The sequence below is a fragment of the Nomascus leucogenys genome, chromosome 5 (genome assembly GCF_006542625.1).
Source record: "Nomascus leucogenys isolate Asia chromosome 5, Asia_NLE_v1, whole genome shotgun sequence".
Taxonomy (NCBI): domain Eukaryota; kingdom Metazoa; phylum Chordata; class Mammalia; order Primates; family Hylobatidae; genus Nomascus; species Nomascus leucogenys.
In genome coordinates this window covers 10,499,273-10,523,360 of record NC_044385.1, presented here as the reverse complement: position 1 = coordinate 10,523,360, position 24,088 = coordinate 10,499,273, and the positions used below count along the sequence as shown (strand labels likewise).

At 36.8% G+C, this 24,088-nt stretch overlaps 1 protein-coding gene across 6 annotated transcripts in view; it reads left to right on the top strand.

The window, feature by feature from the left end:
* RYR2 (ryanodine receptor 2) overlaps positions 1 to 24,088 on the top strand; it is a 787,631-nt gene that overhangs the window by 613,092 nt on the left and 150,451 nt on the right. For all 6 annotated transcript variants that reach the window (XM_030812625.1, XM_030812626.1, XM_030812624.1 and 3 more), the window contains 8 exons: positions 1,037 to 1,126; positions 1,876 to 2,013; positions 7,531 to 7,608; positions 8,909 to 8,984; positions 14,312 to 14,435; positions 14,918 to 15,033; positions 18,262 to 18,326; positions 20,666 to 20,787. In XM_030812625.1, the coding sequence (XP_030668485.1) occupies positions 1,037 to 1,126; positions 1,876 to 2,013; positions 7,531 to 7,608; positions 8,909 to 8,984; positions 14,312 to 14,435; positions 14,918 to 15,033; positions 18,262 to 18,326; positions 20,666 to 20,787 (809 nt within the window). The remainder of the gene's footprint in view (positions 1 to 1,036; positions 1,127 to 1,875; positions 2,014 to 7,530; positions 7,609 to 8,908; positions 8,985 to 14,311; positions 14,436 to 14,917; positions 15,034 to 18,261; positions 18,327 to 20,665; positions 20,788 to 24,088) is intronic.

Below are 24,088 nucleotides of genomic sequence, written 5' to 3'. Positions count from 1 at the left end.
TGCCTACAGTTCACGTTTAAGTTGAGCTTAGTCTAAACTTGACAAGAGTTTAAAGTAGGTTCGTCAGAGGAGTTGAGTTGAGATAGTTCAAGAACTAAAATACTTATATATTGGTTTGGTGAAATGAAAATCAGACACCAAAGGTTGCTTCCAGAGGATGTGTATGCTACATAACAAATGAAGACCATCATGCTGGGGATGTCATATTGAGTTTCAAACTCTGCCCTGGCCAGCTAGTCTTTCAGTCCCTCTAAGAAACCCTTTTTTGTTGGTTTTGATAAGTATCTGGTTCTTCATTCAGTAATTGATTTACTAGGTAAGTCAGCAAGGATCTACATTATATAAAAACTCTGCTGAGTACTGAGTGGGTGGAGTTGGTGACGGAGAGGAATATTACAGGAAGGTTTTCCAGTCTAATTACTCAGATTCTGTAGGCAGACACGAAATTATATAGGGAAATGGTGATATGTACAGATGGGCAAAATAATATGGAATGAATGTGTTGAGAGAAAATTTGATGAAAGAATGGGTAAAACAGGTGGCATTATTCAGAGAAGACGCTGAGATGCATACTCTAGTTTTCCTATTTAAAATGCATGTTTTGTATTTACACTTCATAGGTGGGGTCCCAAGATGGGTCAAAATAAACATCCTTGGGACCATGCATCCCTCTAGCCTCCTCCTGTGGGAATGCTTATCGGCACAATTATAAGACCTTGGTCTGTTTAAGGAAGATCAAGTGCTTCTAATCTCTAGATAAAAGACTTGTTCCAGATGATTACTGAAAATACATCATGCAATATATCCATGTAACAAAACTGCACATTTACTCCCTGAATCTGAAATTTAAAAGCAAATAGCATTGATTAGGATGAATATCTTTATAGTCACTTATGCTGGATAAAATTTCAATCTTAACCCTTACCTTAGTTCATTTTAGCTTTATTTTATCAAACACGCACTTAAACACCTGCATATCTACAATCTCTAAAATTAATACGTGTAAAACAATTTTTAATGTTTGCCTTTTTTTAAGTTGGCAAATGGATGGATTTATGGAGAAATATATTCAGACTCTTCTAAGGTTCAGCCATTAATGAAGCCATATAAGCTATTGTCTGAAAAGGTGAGGATTTTTTGTTTGTTTTAGTTTGTAAAGTTTTTATTCTTTTGGAAAATGTGTTTTTTTGGTTATATTTTTTATATTAAAATGTCTTCTTTATTTTAAATTTCGCATTTTTTCTTCCAAAGGTCCTAAAAAAAGCCTTCTTATATTTTGTCTTTTCCTCTCCATTCTTAGTTTCTGTCAGCCTTTCTGTGTTTATTCTCTTCTCTCCTTAACATTTTTCTTTTCCTTTTTTGTTTTTATTCCTCTTCCATATTTTAAGTACTTTAAAAATCTTCTTATCTTGCTTGAGAGTTTCTCGATGAGTGATGACAAAGTAATAATGTGCTTATTATGTATAGATTTTCATATATTTTACTTCTTTGGGAAAAAAATGAGTATTTTGACAAATGAAATGAAAAGGATTTCACTTCATTGTGAGTCACATGTATATTACATAAGCTGTCCCTTTTTTCTGTGTCTGTCCTTTCTAGTTTCTGTGTAAGGTACTAGGAACTGGGTTGCTAAAGGAAATTGACCTTGGTGCTATATAATGAACAAAGCAAGGATCCCTCTTACTAACATTAGTAAAACTAGATCTCTGCTCGCACTCTGCTTTTTAGAATTTTACTTTCCTTTTTTATTTTTAAATAAGCTATGCTCATCAAATTTTTAAAAAGTGAAGGCAGTCTATTTTAGAGCAAAGTGTTACTTAACATTTTTATTTACATTCATAATATATCTGTTGTTTTTTGTTTTTTCTTCTCTAGGAAAAAGAAATTTATCGCTGGCCAATCAAAGAATCTTTAAAAACTATGCTGGCTTGGGGCTGGAGAATTGAAAGAACTCGGGAGGGAGACAGCATGGCCCTTTACAACCGGACTCGTCGTATTTCTCAGACAAGCCAGGTAAGAAGTCATCACGGTGATGAATCAACTGTTTATGTTATGGATTAAATAATTTTTTTAATTTAATTATTGGGTTTTTCTAAAAAATAATCTGAAAATTCTGAAGAGTCACAAAATTTAGAAGGGAGAGAAAAAAGCTATATGTATATATATTTTTTAGTTTCGAGGAAGGTTAAATGATGATTAAGTTACTGGACTTTATGTACAAGCCTTCCTTTTCCTGGCTAGTACAGAAGAAGTAACCAGTTGTAGGACATGGATGAGGCTGGAAACCATCATTCTCAGCAAACTAACACAAGAACAGAAAACCAAACACCGCATGTTCTCACTCATAAGTGGAAGTTGAACAATGAGAACACATGGACAGAGGGAGGGGAACATCACACACCGGAGCCTGTCAGCGGGTGGGGGCTAGGGGAGGGACAGCATTAAGAGAAATACCTAATATAGATGATGGGTGGATGGGTGCAGCAAACCACTATGGCACGTGTATACCTATGTAACAAACCTGCACGTTCTGCACATGTATCCCAGAACTTAAAGTATAATAAAAAATTTAAAACAAGAAGAAGAAGTCACCAGTTGTAAGGTCCTGAAGTTTTCCTAATGAAAACAGTACGTCATGTTCATTTGCTACAGCTAGTTTGTCTATAGAGCTTTCTTCTCATTTCCAGTGGGATCTGAGGGTTGATTCTTGGGAAAGTGTAGGGTGTTCAGACAGTTATGATCCAGATCTAGACGGCACAAGGGTGCTCCTGTCTGCAGAGGGAAGGTAGACAGCCACACAGGCAGAGGAAGAATTCACAGAAGATGTGGCTGCTGGACCATGTCAAAGGAGTTCGACCAACAAGCAAGGCTCTACCCATAGGTCTTTGGTGCTCAAGGTGGCAAGAGTAAGGCACAGTCTTGATGTGGAAAAGCTAGAGTTCAGGGAGGACACCAAATACCACCCGTTAACATTTAGTCACAAGGTCATGTGAGCTGCTTACCTTTGACCCCCTCATTTCTCCTGGGAGCTAAATCTGTCATTATTCTTTTCCTGACCCCTCAGCTCACTATGTATGCGGTTTATACCAGATATTGTTTATTATTGCTATTTACACAAATATCATTTTTGAAAAAAAATGAGGGTCTAACAGCCTGTGCTTCACATGCTCCATATTTGAAATATATTTTTAAATAAATTGAGTTCTGATTTGGGCATATTTTACATTCTGTTGTCTTTGGGATATATCATATATGGATGGAAGCTGTAAAAGTGTATTTTATCTATTTTTTTGTCTATGTAGTTTTCTAAGTAGATTAGCTTTTATTTTAATCTGTTTCAACAAATGCTGAGCACAAACTGCATACTAGGTAATAAGAATACAAAGACAGCGAGACAATTCTAATCCTAAAAATCATAAAATAGTGTTAGATAAGGTCAAGTTAAACCTACTACAGCATGGTATGGTAAGAGTGGGACTAGTGGTATGTATAAGGCACTACACAGTGTAGAGAAAGGGGTGATTTTTTTTAAATTATTCTGTAAGGTAGATAAGAAAGAAGAAATTACTATAAATGGAGGTGACTTTAGGCTTCATGAAAAATAAGGTAGATTCTCCCACTGCCCTTCATAGCAAAAATTATGTACTCTAATTTAAAATCGTATATATTTTCTATCGCTCCTCTTTCTCTTTCTCCTTTTTGTTCTAATAGTAAGCCCTTAATAGACCCTACTAACCCGTGGAACCATCTCTCATGTCTTAGTGATTTTTACAGTGACATGTGATTTTTGAAATTCATTCTTAAATCTCGTATGTGATTTCAAAATATTAGGTGATGCTTGTGCCAGAGGCGCAGTTTATGAGATAAGAGGAAGGGCTATGGAATTTCACCACTTGGGCTTAAATCCTGGTAGTGCTACTTTCTAAAAATGTACCTTTGGATAGTTGATCTCCGTTTGCCCCATTAAATGTGAATTCTTATTGTTACTATTGTTATGTCAATATTTCTGTGGAGAGCATTTATTGAGAGCATCTCATGAGTGGTAAATCAAAGAGTATATTTGTGTTTGTAGCACTTCGGCCTGTAGGTGGGAAAGAAAGAATATTTCTGTAAGCCTCAGAAATGGGGAGCAATATATACCAAAGGCCACAAGTCTATTTATAACTCTTGCCATTATTTTGGCCCAAAGATTCTTTAAGCATAAACCAAGATTATTTGAAATGTTAACATAGATTGTCATTTCTCCATTACTTACCTTATAGCGTTTTCTTTTTCAACTATCATCTTGTTAAACTTCTTTGTCTTTTTTTATGTTACTGATTTCCTATGTGATTATAAAGCAATTTTCTATCATGTATAAACTCTTCTGACTAAGGGAACACTTTTTATAGCATCATTTTATATAAGGAATATAAATGGATGAGTGAAGATCATGTGTAGATGTGATTCTGAGCCTGAATTCCTCAGCTTTTTTTCACTGGGGCTTAGCACTCCGTCAGGGACACACAAGTGGCCCGTGATTAATGGCAGTATCTGGCACAGCCAAGCCTGGGTTGACATTCTGGTCTCACCCATGAGTACCTAGCTGGTATTGTGAGCTTGGGTAAACTGGTTAACCTCTATATGCTGCAGTTTTCTCATTTTTAAAATGAAGCTGGTATGCGCATCGGCTTTGAAAGAATGTTGTAAGTGTTCTGGTTATGATGCTTATCAATCACTTAAAAGAATAACTGGCATATATTTCAATATAGGTGAGCCATAATATTTGTCCTTATTATCTTTATGTGGATCAATAACCTGACGAATGTCCTTTGTTTACCATGAATACCACAGGAAGACATGAATCCTGATCTCAGGAAATTTACTGCCCACTTAGGGTTTTATAATTTGCATATGTAAGACAAACATAAGGGCATGAATAATGCCAGTATCAGCTTGACGGAATATACAATAGAGTATATAAGGGCTGTTAGAAGTTACAAGAAGCTGATTGGAGAGGGGTTAACTGGGTGGATTTTGACCCCCTCCTTGGTAGGGATGCTAAAGAAAACAGCAAATAACATTTCTGACAATTTCAGGCATATCCCACAGGTTTTCAACAATTATTTACTCCCAAATTCCAATTTCTTACCTTGTATCCGTTTTTCAGTACTGCAAATGTAGGATAAAAACTATTTAAAACAAATGAAAAATAAGCTTATAACCCGGAAGGGGAAGAGAGATTAGAATGAAGCTTTTGGAATGTGTTTCTTATCTAGAACTGAAATACAAGATAGGATAGAAGAATGATGCATTCATTCCTTCAACAGATACTTATTGAGCACCTATTATGTACGCTGCGTTGTTCTAAGCTTTTCAGATAGATCAGTGACGAAATGGACAAAAATCTCTGCTGTCAAGGAGCTTACATTCTAATGGGGGAAGTAAACAACATACTTGAAACTGGGCAGTTTTCAAAAGAAAGAGGTTCAATGGACTCACAGTTCCACGTGGCTGCGGAGGCCTCACACTCATGGCGGAAGGTGAAAGGCACATCTCACATGGTGGCAGACGAGAAGAATGAGGAGCCAAGTGAGAGGGGTTTCCCCTTATGAAACCACCAGATCCTGTGAGACTTATTCACCACCACAAGCACAGTATAGAGGAAAATGCCCCCATGATTCAGTTATCTCCCACTGGGTTCCCACCACAACATGAGGGAATTACGGGAGCTACAATTCAAGAGGAGATTTGGGTGGGGACATAGACATGATAATAGATGAAGGGGAGTAACCCGAGATGGTTGCCATGGATTCTAGCTTGTGTCCCCAAATCAATAGCTGTATTAGGTGAGGTATAGACCAAAGGAGTGCTGGGGACAGCAAGGAGAGAATAATGACTTTGATTTTGTATGTTGTGGTGGGCAAAATTATGACTCCCAAATATGTTCACCCACTCCTCACTACAACTGTATGGGAACTATGGCGTTGATAGCAGTTATGGTGGTAGTAGTGATAATGATAGTATACTAACAATGAGAATAGCCATTTACTAAAATTCCTGATCCATTTCTTTGTGTCAGGCACTTTGCTGAGGATTTTACATCCATTACCTAATTTCATATCAGCCTTTGAGGCTGGTGGCCTATTTAGCATATTAAAAGAAAAACTTCAGGCTGGGCATGGTGGCTCATGCCTGTAATCCCAGCACTTTGGGAGGCCGAGGCGGGTGGATCTCAGGGTCAGGAGTTCGAGACCATCCTGGCCAGTATGGTGAAACCCCGTCTCTACTAAAAATACAAAAATTAGCTGGGCTTGGTGACACGTGCCTGTAATCCCAGCTACTCGGGAGGCTGAGGCAGGAGAATCGCTTGAACCTGGGAGGCAGAGGTTGCAGTGAGTCAAGATTGTGCCACTGCACTCCAGCCTGGTGACAGAGCGAGACTGTCTCAAAAAAAAAAAAAAAAAAGGAAAACTTCAGACAAATTAAATTTAACAGTTTAATTGAACAAAGAACCAGTGGCAGTCCCTGAAACCAGGACAGGTCCAGTGAGAGTCTGGGGCTGCCATGCGGCTGGATATTGTTTATAGATAAAAAGGGAGTGATGCTCAGAAAACAGAAGTGAGGTACAGAGAAAGCTGGATTCATTCCACCATGGTGTTTGCCTTCTTTGAACAAGGTTTGAACAGTGTCCTCATGGTGAAGGCACAGAAGCCAGGGTGCCGTCAAAACTAAGTATTGCTCATGAGCCTGTTATTAGTTATAGCATATGTTACACTCACTTTTATTGTACAAGCATGATAATGAGCTATATTTTCATTTTGTTTTAGTTTGCTTTTTGTTTGTGCATTTTTAACGAGAGAATATACACAATTATGGAAAATATCAAGATACAGTTTTAGATTTATAAGCAGGAACCAGAGCTCATTTCTGTGGTACACTTTCACATAATATGCCATTGGGTGGAAGGAGGTAAGTGCCCAGGATGGTTAGTGAAACTTCCTTAAAATTGATGAAGAGGTATATTTCATTTTTTAAAAGCTTTAATTCAGAAATTAAAGGAGTCTCTTCCTCAAGGATTTCCAAGTTCATTATTGAATACTATATGATATACTATTATAATTTAAAAGTTGGTTATACTTTATCCTAACATTGGACCCATCAAGACATTTATAAATATTGACATCTTTGATTAACTCTTGCTTGCGTGAGGAAGAGTAAATTTCATTGCAGCCAACTTGGATTTGTAAGAAACTCAAAAACGTAATGGTCCTCTGCATAAGATAATGTTTCAGAATTTTGGATTCATTGCACAATACATCAAATTCTGATAGGCAATTTTCAGAATTATCAATCATAAATCATTTTCAGACACCCAAATATAATTTTAATGTGGGAGATGTGTTTACAAATCATTTTGTATAGAAACTTGCCAGTTCTATCTAAGGAAACACTATGTTTGGAAATTTGTGCTGTATTTTTAAAGTATAAGTTAAGTCTCTCTTCACAAGGTTTTTCATGAGGCACTGTTTTTTCACACAAATGATCTAGGTTTCTGTAGACGCTGCCCATGGTTACAGTCCCCGGGCCATTGACATGAGCAATGTTACGCTATGTAGAGACCTGCATGTAAGTACTATTACCTTTTAAAAATAGTCTCCAAATTTAATTTTTAAGAAGCATAATGTAATACTTTCCTGCATATATTTCGCAGCATGGTTTATTTGAATGTGGCGATCTATAATGGATCCACAGAATTTATAGATTATATACTCTAATGTTTTAATACTATCAAAATTGATAGCTGGGTGTGGTGGCACGTGCCTATAGTCCCAGCTACTTGGGAGGCTGAGGCAGGAGAATCGCTCGGACCTGGGAGGCAGAGGTTGCAGTGAGCCGAGATCGCACCACTGCACTCCAGTCTGAGTGACAGAGTGAGACTCCCTCTCAAAGAAGAAAAAAAAAAAGTTGATAAAACTTTTTCTAGGGTGTTTCAGCCATATAACATATTTTCCTTAAAGATAATAGCCATTTAAAAATCTCTATGTTAAATAGTTGTGTGTGAGAAGAGAGTAAATAGTTAATAATGCTCGGCGCAAGGGCCACCTTCTTTTAAGTTTTTCCAGAGAAATTGATTGTATTTGCTTGCTCCATTCATAGTCTCATCTGTTCTTTTTTGTCACCAAGGAACCTACTTTGAAATAGCAGATTCGAAAGTAAGATAAAATTTATTGCCTTGAGACATAAAGTTAATAGATCAATATGGTGTTCAAATAACATATTAGCATTGTTGGTAACTGTATTGTTCCAAGAGAAACAAGGACGTAAATATAAAATGTATATATTGTTAAACTGTTTGGTTTGCCATTTGTTATTGCTCCCATATGAACGTATTAAAATGACACAGTAAACTTGAAAATCAAATGTAAAAAGAATCTAGGAGGTAATCTTATCAAAATCCAAAAGGTCACAGAAAGATCAACTTGGCTAGTCTAAGATCTCTCACCTAGTTTGGACAGAGATTGATTTAGAAATCAAATCTTTGACTGTCCATCTAACAGTCTCCATATTCAAGTTGAATAAGGTTTAGGTCATTTTTAAGGCTTTGGAAATTAAAACAAGAACTTGTAAATACAAATTTTTTTTCTGAAGTCCATAGCTATTTTGGTTTCATTGTTGAATTAATGTCTTCAAACATTATGAATAACAATGACCATTCTCATCTGCTGTTTAGTTACTGTATAATATTGCAAATCCTTACAATTCTCTGAGATTCAGATTCTAAAGAAGAGTGTTTGATTGTCTTTTATATGTATCATAGCACTAATACTGTATGAGTTATTCCTTTAAGGTATCTAATATTACATATTAGAAAGCAATATTATCCTTTTTTACTTATTGAAATAATAAATACTTTTGTTCATTTAAGGCTATGGCAGAAATGATGGCTGAAAACTACCATAATATATGGGCAAAGAAAAAGAAAATGGAGTTAGAGTCCAAAGGTAATATTTTCTAAAAACGTTTATTAAAAAATAATCAGAGTTCAATTACATGAGTATATGGATGAAGTAGTCTTTTTAGCATAAGAGCTTATTATAACTTTTTAAAATTAGAATGGTTTAAATGTGCCTATAACAGATTGAAGTTGGAAATGCTGTAATTTCCTAGTGGCTAGTATATATTTTCTTGTGTCTCAGAATTTTGACAGCTTTCTTTTACTCATTTTAGCTTATAGATTTCTATACTTCTCATCCTGATATCTGAGTTGCTCTATGAATGACTTAGACTTCCCTCCCTGACTCTCTTCCCCAACTTAAATATCTCCTATCTCACGCCTTTTTATTTCCTATCTCAGCTTCTTTTGTCTAGTCCAGCTATGTTACTCTTACATGCTTTTGCTTGCACTTTTCCCATTTTTTTATTCAAATACTAAATGAACTAATGTTCTCTTAGTTATTTCTCAAGTCTTTTAAAATTTATTTGCATAAGTATTTTCTTCAATGTAGTGTATGCTACACTGATGATATCTTTCAACATTATTTATTTGCCATTAGTCTATACACATATTGTTTATAATGTGGTGTGTGTGTGTGCGCGCGTGCATGCGCTGTCGTTAATGACTTCCTATATGGTTTTCTTTCCCCCAATAGGAATATATTATTTTCGAGCTCAGGGCCACAACATTTATTTCTTTTGTAATCCTTATTGTATAGTTACAGGTGCCAATAAATCTTCTACTTTTTATTTATTTGACTAGGTAAAAATGTAGAGGGGGAGAAGACTTTGAAAGTGGGCATATTTCATGGTGAAAGGTAAAGCTGTGATATGGAAGGATGGTACCTGGCACCAAGCACTAGGAAACAGAGTAACACAAATTAGGATTGGTCACAGAGAGGAAAAGAGAAGATTCCACATATTTTTTTTTTTTTGAGACGGAGTCTCGCTCTGTCGCCCAGGCTGGAGTGCAGTGGCACAATCTCGGCTCACTGCAAGCTCCACCTACTGGGTTCACGCCATTCTCCTGCCTCAGCCTCTCCGAGTAGCTGGGACTACAGGCGCCCGCCACCACGCCTGGCTAATTTTTTGTATTTTTAGTAGAGACGGGATTTCACCGTGGTCTCGATCTCCTGACCTCGTGATCCGCCCGCCTCGGCCTCCCAAAGTGCTGGGATTACAAGCATGAGCCACCGCGCCCGGCCTAAGATTCCACATTTTTAACGGCCTATTTCAAAATGCTGCTCAAGGATAATATGCCTGTATTCTAAAACCACCCCATAAATGTTTGTTAAATGAATGGTTAATTCATTGTTTGGCTCATGGATTCATGGATGAATGGATGGATGGCAAATGAGTCACAGAGTTTTGTTTTGTGAAATTCTTGACAGGGCGTTGCCCACATAACTGGTAAACAAAATCACTGCTTATTACATGAGCAGATTACATGAAAAAGTATCTGTTCCTTTTTTTAAACTGTGTTTCAGTCACTGTGGTAGAGTTAAATTAAAAATAATAAGCAGCTATCTTATTACAAGTTGATTATCCCTTATCCAAAATGTTTGGAACCAAAACTGTTTGAAAGTTGAGATTTTTTTCAGATTTTTAAAATATTTGCATATACTTACTGGTTCAGCATTCCAATTCCCAAATCCAAAATCTTAAATGCTCCAATAAGTGTTTCCTTTGAGCATCATGTGGACACTCAAAAAGTTTCTGATTTTGGAACATTTGGATTTCAGATTTTTAGATTAGACATACTCAACCTATATGCTTTTCTAAATAAGCATGATAGAAAATCATCATTATTTAAATTTCTGAGCCAGATCGATGTTTTCTTCAAGTCATACCACTCGTAAATGGCACATCCGTACTTCTGCAGACAACTTGTACTGGCTCAAATTTATGTTCTGTAGTTGGGAAACTAACCCAGTTGCAGCAGACTAAGTGGTGAGGTAGGGGAAATCAGTCCTCGCAGTCTTTAATTCTCTTACTGCACGTATGGATCTCATTTGAAAAGAGGAACCAAAATGGCGGACCAGTGGGAAAGGTGTTGAAATACACAGTCTGGATCCTGGCTTTTAGGTTATTGAGATTAGCAAACCGGAGAAATGAGTCTTGGGCATAGAAGACAGGTTACAGACTGTGGCCAGTTTCAGAGCAGAAACGACATGTGTCTTTTTTTCAAAGTTGTTTTCTCACTCAGAGACATCAGTAGTGGGGAGGATCCTTATAGCCAATAGTTGTAGGCAGTTGCATCCTGCCAGCTCTACTCCCACTGCCAATAAGAGATAGGTGAGAGGAATCTGTCACCACCCGATGTCTTGGTGCCTGGGTGTGTGTGTGTGTGTGTGTGTGTGTGTGTGTGAGAGAGAGAGAGAGTGAGAGAAATAGAAATGAGAAGTCAGAAACACTAAAAGAATCAGGGCCAGGCCGGGCGGTGGCTCACGCTTGTAATCCCAGCACTTTGGGAGGCCGAGGCGGGCGGATCACGAGGTCAGGAGATCGAGACCACGGTGAAACCCCGTCTCTACTAAAAATACAAAAAAAATTAGCCGGGCGTGGTGGCGGGCGCCTGTAGTCCCAGCTACTCGGAGAAGCCGAGACAGGAGAATGGCGTGAACCCGGGAGGCGGAGCTTGCAGTGAGCCGAGATTGCACCACTGCACTCCAGCCTGGGCGACAGAGGAGACTCCGTCTAAAAAAAAAAAAAAAAAATGGAATCAGGGCCAAAGCTGCACAGTTTTGTTTTCACCCGTTCTCTTCTCTTTTATCATCCCTGCCTCTGTGCAGAGAAGATGAATCTGCTTTAGGAAAATCAGGAGAAAAATGTCTCTTTTGCTTGCTTTAGTCATCTGATCCTCAGTGCTCTTTTGGAATCTAGAAAAGTCTGAGGGAAAATCAGATGCCATAAGGAGTTAATAGAAATAAAGGAGTGTAAGTCCAAAAAAGTATGATTAGTGCTCCCAAATTAGTAAAAAATGTTATTTTTCCACGGCCACTTCAAGTATTTTGTACCATGGTCATCTGTTGTTAAGCCACAGACAGCCCACTGGTGTCAAGCGTTTTTTTACCCTTTAGTATGAATGGGTTCACGAGTCCATGCTGGTATGTTTGGTAATATCCTCAGCATTACTGCTCATTCATTTACCTCTCCATGTGGCTGATTTCCTTCAGCACAAGATGGCTACACCCATATCACAAATGGGAAAGTTGAGGGTGGAGGAGCAACGTAAATGTCCACGGTCACACTGCTAGTTAGAGGCACAGTGAGCACGTAGATTTCAGTCACCTGGCGGCTTTCAGGTCCCTTCGCCATCTAGTTCAATGCAGGTCGAATAGAGTGAGAAGAGTTTCAGAGTTAGTGGGTACTTTGCATTCTCAGGATTTTTAAATTATAGACCTCTTTAAAGCATCTTTCTCTTTCTCTCCCCACTTCCCCCACAATAACTTATTGGTATGTGGCCCCAAAATCACTGATTACAAATCAAGTTGCCAAATTAATCGCATTCTCTAGGACTAAATGCAGTGATGGAGTTCAAACTAGGTGATGGTTGATTAAATTAGGGTGATGGAATTCGATGCTTGATTTTAAAAAGATTTTTGCTTTTATTTTTAACTGATACGTAATTGTCTATATGAGGTACAGTGTGATATTTGCATACACGTATACAATGTGTAATGATCAAATGAGGGTAATTAGCCTATCCATCACCTCAAACATTTGTATTTCTTTGTGTTGGGAGCATTCAAAAACTGCTCTTGTAGCTATTTGAAAAGATATAATAAATTGTTGTTAATTATAGTATCCTTATAAAGTGTCCTGTTTAATTATATCTTTGATTAGGACAAAAGTCAAATTTGGTTTCTACTAAACTTAGCAACATATTCTATACCCTCTGCTGTTCACAAGTGTTTGTTATTATTGTCTTCTGACAACTGTATGTGCTTGATGTTATTAATATACTGTGAAGTACCTGAATTCCTTTCTATGGTTAGTATTTGTTAGCTTGGTAGTTCTTGGCCACCACCTGGCATGTATGATAGCACAGTGTCACCTAATGGTATAAAAGTTCAGTGGGCGATTGCATGTCTGTAGATGGCGCTCTCGGTCAAAGCCAGCGCTGGGGAAGCAGCTATTTCCTCCTTTGCTTGCTTATGTATTGTGTAGGGCTAATTCAACATTTGTGATTGTTGCAGTAGCTCCTGGCTAAACTACATTGGAAACTGATTTCATAGGGTTATGTTGTTACAATTCAAACAATATTTATTCTCAATTATTCTTCCTGGAATTCCCTTAGCAGTTGTATTTCAGGGTAGTTCAGCCTCCCACACAATATATACTACCATACATGTTTTATGAATGTTAAATGTGAGGCACACCATGCTATTCAGTTTGCTGCTGTTTTAATAGCATTCTTTGTATCAGATCTTTACATCTGAAATTAACAGTTTAATTTTTTTATAATTTTTGCAAAATTTTAACCAAAATTTTTACATAATTTATAATTTTAGAAAGGTTTTTCGGGGGGCGGAGCCTGCAGTGAGCTGAGATCGCGCCACTGCACTCCAGCCTGGGTGAAAGAGCGAGACTCCTATTCCAAAAAAAAAAAAGAAAGGTTTTTCTCCTTATTAGTTTTTTTAAATTCGCATATTTTCTAGAATTTTTAAATCTGGAAGAAAGACTACTTTTAGTAAGTGTTATCAGGATAAGTATACTAGAAGTCCAGACTCTTGCTAAAATGTACTTGCCCACATGGTTTAAAGTCAAGTATTAGACACTTAAGAGTGATCTACTTTTAATGTAGCACATCTACATATGGTTTCGTGTATTTATAAATAATGTGACTATGAAGTACTCTCTGATCTGAGAGATATAATAAAAATTCCATATTTAAGACTTTTTCTCTTCTCTCTGTGGGGCAGCAAATGAAGCATAACCCCTGAAACATGCTTTATAACTTTTCTAAATCCAGCGAAGTATGATTTAGCATTTATTTCCACTCTCCACATTCAGAATTGCTTTGAACAGAGAAGAGAGTACAGCTGCTTCCCTCTCATTGGCGAGTGCAGATATTATTGTCACTTAGTATTACAAATGCATGCATGTTCATGTTTTAACTGCCTTTTAGAAGGCATATGCACAGTCTTTCTTTGAGTAGTTTTTCTGAATTAATTGAAACATTAAAGGCAGTAGAGGCAGAAGAGTCTTATATGCTCTGTGTATTATTAAAGGATATGAAAAGTTGTATAGTGTGGTCCAATTATATATCTGTGTCTCGTCTCCGATTCTTTTCAAATTACTGTGCTGTGTTCTTGTCCTGACATACTCTTAGGAGGGGGAAACCATCCTCTGCTGGTGCCCTATGATACACTGACGGCCAAAGAGAAAGCCAAGGATAGAGAAAAAGCACAGGACATCCTCAAGTTCTTGCAGATCAATGGATATGCTGTATCCAGGTAAAAATACACATACCCTAAGTGCACATTCTTTTCATAAGAGTGAATATTGAAATATCTCCATCATATTTAAAGCTGAAAATGAATTCAATGATCTGTTGACACTTTTGAGGTACTGTTTAATATGTTTAAAATACACACATCAGAAACATTAACACTCCTGGCTGTGTGCCACGTGACTAAGCTCCTTGTGCTACATAGATTAAATCACCATCCATCATTTAGGCAAAATCCCCAGGCATAAAATCACACTCTGTTTTTGTAAATGCAACACTTCGTTATTCACTGAAGCTTTATATCATATGCAAAATATTCTTTATAGGTTAAATCTTACTTTTTCTTTGAGCTACAATAACATTAGATAAACTTCAAAATTTATATATATATAAACATATATGTGTATATATATATACACACACACAATTTTACCTTCTAAGAGCTTTGTACAAATTGCTTTCCCATTTTCATTTTTCCTGTTCCAGAGGATTTAAGGACCTGGAACTGGACACGCCTTCTATTGAGAAACGGTTTGCCTATAGTTTCCTCCAACAACTCATTCGCTATGTGGATGAAGCCCATCAGTATATCCTGGAGTTTGGTAGGTACCATAGTCCCATTGCTGATAGCCCAGTGTTTGTTTTTTTTAATGTTTACAACATCAGGATCTAGAACAACACAGGCTGCTGAGCTATTTGTGATGATATAAACCCATCTATTCATCCTACTACTAAGTAGAGTTCAACAGTCAATGGATGAACAAGTTCTTGGGGAGTGGGTAAAGTCTGTGAACTTTTAAAAATCTAACATATAAGTTATTCTCCTTATAATTTTTATTGGCATTTATTTTTTTTTTTCATTTTGAAAGATACATTGGAAGGACATCAGAATTTTAAGGTAGAGTTAAATCTTGCCTATGAAATCAATGGCTCTACTCATAAGAAAAACTTCCAAAACTATGGCTTTTCAAAATTTCTAAGCACTATAGAAGCTTTGAGTTTAGGCTTTGCAGGGAAACACGTTAATACTAGAGTAACTGCAGTGCAGAATACTTTATTATTGCTCTTAGGGTACAATGAAAGACCTCTTCCCCGTCTGGCCCAGTGCTGTCTCAAAATTTTTAAAACCTCATTCTTTTAAGTCTTAGATTCAGCACAGATGATCAAAGCAGCCTCCAGTCACTTTTGTTATGTTGTGGTCCTCCCATATTGTTGAATTAAAATTCGACTTGTTAATTGCTTACCTTAATGTCAGAGCACCTTCCAGCCACTGCGTAGTAATACGATGGAAGGAATTCCAGTTTGTTCCCTTTTGAAAGTAGTGTGCTCTTCTGGCGGTTATTCATTTATTTTCATTTTTGTTCTCGAGGTTTTCTCTTTGTTTTTAACACTCACTCCTTTTGTCATTCAACACCTTTCCTCTGGGACCCTTCATCTTGGATCCCTTAGCTGCTGTTTGTCTTAGGATGTAAATCTAGTTTCTGCCATAGCATCAGATTAAAGTTTGTAGAAATTAGAGCTCTGGTATTTTCTTCTTTCTGGCCTCTTGTATCCTAAATGTGATTAAAGATTTTCCAATTGAGCATCGTTCTCATAAACAATTGACTTCTCTTTCAACCTGCCTCTACAGTTCAAATACTGTATTATTGCTCTCTTCGAGCATTTCTTTTTTCTTAAAAGCTTACACTACAAGCTTATTTATAATCTGTAATCTCTCTATGACTCATATAACTAACAATTTTTTAAAATATGATTCCTGACTTATCCTGATACGTAGCTAAATTAATCTGAATTAATGAAATTTAACCAAAGAACAAAAATGAGGTAGGGGTGAATTATTGAAGCTTTTACACACAAAGCTAAATATTGCAATTTCTGATCCACATTTGGATGGATCCAATATGGGTAGCAACTCCAATATCCAGTCTTGTTTTTGGAGAAACAAGGGACAGGAGAGAAAGAAAGAGTCATCATTTGGAGAAAGGACCAAGAAAGTTATTTGTTTTTTACCTTCACATTGGAGAACACAAACACCAATTTGAAGGGAAGAAATATGTTTAGGGATTATTCACACTTTATTCAAATTGCTGAATAAACTACCTACTACACTTTTCATGTATGGGGGTGGTGAGAATCTTGCGCCAGGGTACATCCACCCACTTGACACCTTTCATTCTATCCACAGGGTAGAGGGCCTTATAAACAGAGCACAGGAGAGAAAGTAGGCTACAATGACAGAGCCCAACCAAATAACCTTTTTCACAATTCCTGATGTTGTATGTACCGTTTTCAGATGGCTTGGCCAGGGCAAATTAGGTACAATAACTCTGTTTGAGGAGCACATCGAGCTGTGATTGTCAATACCGTGTTTATTTTAATTTCCATCTTTCATTGTTATCGCAAGTGAAACTGCTATATTGCCTTCTCCCTTTATCCTTCACTTTGGTGATTTTGTAGCACATCTCTAATGTAGCCATTCCTAGACCTAAGTTAATTGTGGTAGTAAAAATATGCGTATGCCTTTTTCTAATTTCTGTATTGTACCATAGATTGTATTCTCTCCACATCTTTTTCACATTTGGCACATAAGCATTTTTTTTAATGTAGTAAAAGACATTTCCTATTTAATTCATTGAAATATGAGCAGATTTGGCTGTGTACAAAATTTTATCTTGACATAACTTTATATGAAAAAGTCTCTCATATGAATCCAGCCATTTTGCATAATGTGCTTAAGAGAGATTCAAATGCCAAAGTGCCATGCAAATGAAATTTGCAAGTGTTAAAAAACTGTAATTTTCTTTTACTGGTTCATGGGAAGAGCATTCTGATATTGCAAAATAATTGCGTAAGTTTCCTACAAATTGTATTTTTGTCTAAAATTTGATAAACTATTATCTCAAGTTATTATTATTATTATTATTTGCAAAATAACTTATTCAAGCAAAAGTCAGCTTGGCTCTTAAATAACGGGAAGCTCTGCTTACAAATTTTACTAAAACCTGATATCCAATTCTGAATTCTTTAGCTCTCCAGTATGTTCTGCATGCCATCGTTGTTATTATAGTTTATTGTTACCTCGTCTATTAATATATGCATAAACCTTTTCCATATGCATGAAGGAGGTAAGAAAGGCCACCTTCTAAGCTAAATGAATTAGGTTAATCAATTCTTGACCTTGGATGATTTTCTAAACCATGGGGAAAACTTGGGTGTTTTCGCTTCACTTATGAAAATTATCTTTTGACATAGGTCAAAATTTCTTTATTCTTTAGCGGAATGCTAATTTGCCAACCTAATATTAAAATTGCTGTCCTCCTCCTCATCCCAGATCCTGACTTCCTGCAGTTTTTTCGTTTGTATCTTAAATTGAGGAGCTTTAACTTTCGGTCACACCAAGAGGCAATCTTTATTATTAGAGGCCAGGGTTAATATCTAACCAATTATGTTCATTCAGTTTACACTCACTGTCCTCTTCCCCAGTGAGCTTCTTTTCTTAAAGGCTACTGAAAATGTGGGATTTTTACTTTATTCTATTCCATTTCCCCCTCTCTATGTCAATAAGATCTCAAAGCTACACAAATGTGTTTGTGTTTCTAACCACAACTATGGGCTGTCCTCAATAGCTTTTTAAATTTCGATTTGGGTATTAAAAATCCTTTTATTTTTAATGACACTGCCAAAGTTTGCCTTTGTATTTTTGGTAGGCTTTTTACGTTCAGTTTAGCGGGATAATACATTTAGCAATGCCTTCTAACCTTTGCGTTATGGATGAATATCTTGCAATGTTTCCAGTGCAGCATTTACCTAAAAACTCTTCAAATCTACAGATGGTGGCAGCAGAGGCAAAGGAGAACATTTCCCTTATGAACAAGAAATCAAGTTCTTTGCAAAAGTACAGTATACAATCTATCTTGTTTTTGCTTCAATATGTTTGTTTACATACCCTACTCATTAGATCGTTGCCCTTTTCAGAACATACTTGTCTACGAATGTGTATTTCACTGCACGTAAATATTCTGTGGCATGAAAATAACTGCATGAATCATCTTCCCAGCATTCTTGGTCAGACTTTAACTCTGCATTCCCTACCGCATTCCTTCTTCAAATGACTTCGTTCTATCTGAGGTTTAATTCAGTCTGCATTTTTTTGTTTTATTGTATGACATAGAATAAAAAATATCTATTTCTTAACATTTGGATATTGTTATGATTTAAAATTTCTAGTTGAGAATTTCTTTTATAAATAGGAAAGTCTGAGTTAATTCATAAATAGGTACATTATAAGAACATTTAGTATAGAATATTGCGGGACCTTAGTCCTGCCCATTTTATGGAAGATCAGAGAGGATAAATTGTTTATATACAAAATATATCCCATTGCTATTATTTATTTTATTTCATAAGGATTTATCAGGAATTTGCTATATTACTGGAAAATTCATCACTTTTTTCAGCCAAAAAGGGATGGACATGAAGAGTTGTAAAGTCTCCAAATGATTTAATGCATTTACTCAATATTTACTGTGTGTCTAGTCTGGGTCAGGCATTAGGGTATGGCCCAGGGATTGCCATGAATATACAAATGCCCCTGGGTAAGCTTTCCTGTTTAGGACACCTTGAAGTGAGCCTGAAGACCTAATTACTGCTGTCTGTTTCCTTTTAAAGTACTTGCATTCAGTGATTACAGATAATTTTCTATAAATACAACTTTTGTGGACTTTAAAATAGCATGCTTTTTGATTGATGAATATTTGGCTTGTAGTGTGTTTTCAAAATTATGTTCTTTACTGTAAAACCCATTTCTGTTGTCTCTTCTTCCCATTCAATATAGCACTCAGAGTCTGTTCCAATCATTTGAAGATCCAAAGTTTGTCCTGGGCTGCACATAGTTAGCGATTCATCAATTGATAGATTCATATATATATCTCCGGTCTCTGTGAGATTGTAATCTTTCTTGGTAGCCAATTATCAGGATGCTGTATTCACAGCCTCTAATTATCCCTTTAAAATACATTCTTGTGTTGCCCGTATACCCAGCACCCCTAGTGCATCTGTTTACAGATGCTTAATGTGGCTTAATTTCTACTAAGTCTGTAATTCATTCATTTACCATATTGAGTACCTACTATGTTCCAGTCACTAAATTCAAGCAATGTCCCAATTGTCAAGGAAGAGCAATAAAAACTGGTGTAGTCCCCATTATATATAGCTGTGCTCTACCACATGGTAGGAGAAAGAAGTATATTTAGATAGACTTGAGTTTGAATACAAGTGCCGATCTTGTTCTTGCTATGGGCCCGTCACAGTCCTTAGCACTAGGGATTCAGTGACAAACGGAAGAGACCAGTTAATAGTTCTGGAGGCCAGGAAAAGGCTATAATGGGAAACAAATCCAGAAATGTTTCTTGTTTTTGTGTAACTCATAGGCTCCCGGAAAGAGAGACTTTGATCCAAAGTCCCACGCATACAATGTAAAATTGCAAATGATGTTATCAGAGCTCAGAATGTGGGACTTTATCTAGTTGAGATCAGCAAAGACTTACCCGGCAAAGTGCCACTGAGTTGAGATCTACAGGAGGACCAGAGTGAATAGGATATGGAGTACGGGAAGAGCACACCAGACAGAGGGAACGGTGTGTACAAGGCCAGGTGACGTGAGTGGACAGAGTGAGGAGAAGGAATTGGCCCAAGGCCAGCAGGATGAAACGTGGGTAGAAATGGAAAGTGCACTTTAAGAAAGGCCAGGTAAAAAGAACAGTTTGTAGGCAACTAAGTAGCAATGTGACCTTCGGTAAGTCACACATTTCTGTGTTTCCATGTAATACCCAGAATGCAGGGATGATGGCATCTACCCTACAGAGCAGTTGCTATTATCAGTTGCAATGTTCACACATAGTAGAGACTCAACATATGGTAGTTATGGATTATTTTGGGGTCTGTTGGGCACTGAACTATATTAGATGAAAACATTGAGAATATTTCATTTTGAGAAAACATGGAGAATAATTCCAAACTGTTGCAAGTTTGCTCTGTTCCCCATAATCACATCCTGCCACTATGGCTGGAGACGGTAGAGTGAGATTTAAGAGAGGCATACTATGACGTGCCTGGCATGGACATAAGGAGACCTGTTGCATGTGAACAGAACTCTGACTGCTCCAAAGCCTCAGCTCCCATTCATCCCCTGAAAGATTCCACTACGTAGATCTGTCTTCTTTTCCTTTCTTTCAGGTCGTTCTTCCTTTAATTGATCAGTATTTCAAAAACCATCGTTTATACTTCTTATCTGCAGCAAGCAGACCTCTCTGCTCTGGAGGACATGCTTCCAACAAAGAGAAAGAAATGGTGACTAGGTAAACAGCTATAAAAATAAACACTGTTGTATGACTTAGGTGTATGTGCAGTTGCAAAGAAAACCTGAGGACCCTAAAGTGGGGCTGTGCGGAGAGTATCCGCCCATTTCCTTGGTCCATGTCTTCGTGGAAACAAACACTAGACAAAAACAGTTTCTACAAGTTAAGATATGTGTTCTAGATGTTGAGTTTCCTTATATTTTGCTGCTAAGTGTTGTGCTGGATAGAAGGATAAAGTATCACTCATTTCACAATCTACACGTAGAGGCTGGACATGCTTCACCATATTAGTATTTGTGATAAATGGTACTTTTGACATTAGTTTCTTTAATGTTTCTGCAAATCTGATATTTTCGCCAGCCTTTATTGTTCAGAAAAAAAATCCCACATATACAAATTTAATTTAAAAATAATGACCAATGTTGGAAGAAAATGAAGTAAAGATACCTACAAAATTTCTGAAGGTTTCCCCTCTTAGCAATGCTTTCTCATTTCTGTTTAAACCAAAGGGTTCTTTATGGACTCAGTTGTGATTCTGCTGGGGATATCAGGTCCTTTTACTCAGACTTCTGCTAGAATTTAATGTACATGAGAATCAATTACGGAGCAAGTTTACTTCTCTAATATTACATTGTCCAAAAGTCCATACCAAGCTTTTAGATTGTATCAGAACAAAATTTCTATAAAAATGAATACACAGTATAAAGCAGAACACTGGAGAAAATACAGACTTTCCTTGGACTTGACGTCAATGCTGCGCTGAAAGGCAGTACGGTCTCCACCTATTAGACAGAGTGAGATGAGATTGCATACAGCCTCCATGAGAGGGTGGAGAAGTGGAAAGATTCCTGCACTACCTAACACTGGGGAATGCAGCTGGAGTGGAATTGTCAGTTCATCTCTTTCACTTATTGTCTATTTTACCAAGTAGCAAGTGGCCAGTCATGTGATATGGGATTGCAACATATAAAACATGTCCTCAAACTTCTTCAAATGATAATTTTCCTATAAAATTGATTATAGTTAAAATAACAGCAGGAATCCATCCCGGCAGCGTGGTTTGTTTCCACAAATTGCTGCCACATGGAGAGAAGCAATGCAGTTACTTTCCAAGATGTGAATTTCCACCCCTTCCCACTTGAACATGGCCTTCCTTCCCACCTTCACTGGAAGGGAGAGCAGCTCCTCCCTCATCATTTCATAAGCACCACATCCACTACTCTGAGCCAGCATCCCCCTGTGGATTGTGGGTGCACGCAAGTAGCTAGAATATCACAAGGCACCAAGTTACCCTTAAACATCATGCAATTGAGGACACGTTGAAGTCTCCTACTCCTCCCTGGGTCTGTTAGCCTTTTTTAATAGGAACTTTGTTCTCAGAGGGTGTTGTTAATCTAGATATCACTCAGTTACATAAAGATAAAATAAAATCAGAGAAAATAGAGAAAAATTCAAATAAATCGATGCAAATTCTGCTATTTTCCTCCTCTCCTGTCTTGTGTTTTATTATCTCCGTTCAGTTTCAGCCTTACCCTTAGAGCTATTCACTAAGCCCATACTATCCATATATCGAAGCATCCAATTGTGTGTTTTGGATATATATGATTTGTATTTGTTAATTATACCTCTATAAAGCTGGAAAAATTTCATGGAACTATACACCAAAAAGGAAAATTGGCCCATTTTCCTTGGCCAATTCTGTATCCCTCATAGAATAAGTCAGAGGTACATCGCTATTTTGTGCTAGCCTCAGTTGATGTCCCTTTGGGGCTCTAGACTAACCCTAGACTACCCCTCTCTCTAATGACACTGCACCAGAATATTTTTAATTATAGTCATGTACCACATAACAACATTTCGATTAATTTTGGACCACATATATGACAGTGGCCCCGTACTATATTTTTACTAATATTTTTAGATATGTTTAGACACACAAATACCATTTTGTTACAGTTGTCTACAGTATTCAGTACAGTAACATGCTGCACAGGGGTGTACCCCGGAGCAACAGGCTATACCATTTAGGTTTGTGTAAGTACTTTCTATGTTGTACTTATATCATGGTCTTATGGGAGTAACAATGAAATTGCCTAATGAGGTATTTCTCAGACTGAATCCCCATCATTAAACGATGCATGACTGTATTTCATCTTCAGTTTTTCTCCTACTAATAGAAAAAGGGTTGGTAAATTTTATTTCTCCCATTGGTATTTCCCAAAAAAAGGAGCATATGCCATTTAAAATTGAACACATAGAAAATGCGGTGCATAATAAAAGTAACTTACATTATTACAGTACTTTAGTGCCAAACATAGCTAGAATTTAACCTGACAGAGAAAGCAAATTAGAGGAAAATACGAATAAGGAAATGATAAATGATGGCTCATGTCTGTACGAAATGCTGTGCAGTCATTAACATTATGATGGATATGAGTATCTAATACTTTCGTAAAATGATCATGATAGAATATAAAATATATGCTCAAATAGTATTAACCCAGCTTTTAAAGAGAACTTAATTTGTATGTATAGAAAAATATTGGTAGGGTATAAACTTAATAGGTAGAAAACTGGCCCTGCCACTATGAATAAATAAGCATGTCTTCATTCGCATGATAAACACTATGATAATGGTCTTAAGTGTTTAACAGATGTGAGTAGCAATAGTTGTGTGGGTTTGAGTTAACTTTTCCACAATTAAAACCGATGTTTCCATGAGATATTTAGATACTTCCTGGCACAAGAAATTATTATATACTGAGCATTTGCTGTATCTAAGGTCAGTACTGTCGTGTCTGGAGTATACTTTGCAGTGGCTAAATGCGTGAATATGAGTATAACTCTAGTGAAAGAAAGCCAGGCAGTAAGATGGGATTCAAAGTAAAGTAAGACCACCTTGGATGGATATAGAGGGCTGAGAGACTTAGGGAAATCAAGGCAGTCAAAGTTGATCTTGAACAACTTGTAGGTCAGGGATTAACAAAGGAACATATTTTCTAAATGTAGATAACTACATAAATAAAATGTAGAAGCTGGTAATTTAGGGGAAAGGTAGGTTATATAGATGGTAAAGGTATATATATACATATATATATATGTGGGCATATATATATACATATATATATATGTATATATATATATGGTTATATAGAGGGTAAAGGTAGGTTATATAGATTTTAACTGTCAGAATCAGGAATTTTCTTTTTAAAATTCTATCACAATTTTTTTAACCGAATTCATTAACACTAAGAAGCTATTGAAGCTTTTTAAGTGAAAGAATGATCAGAGCTTCCCTCTG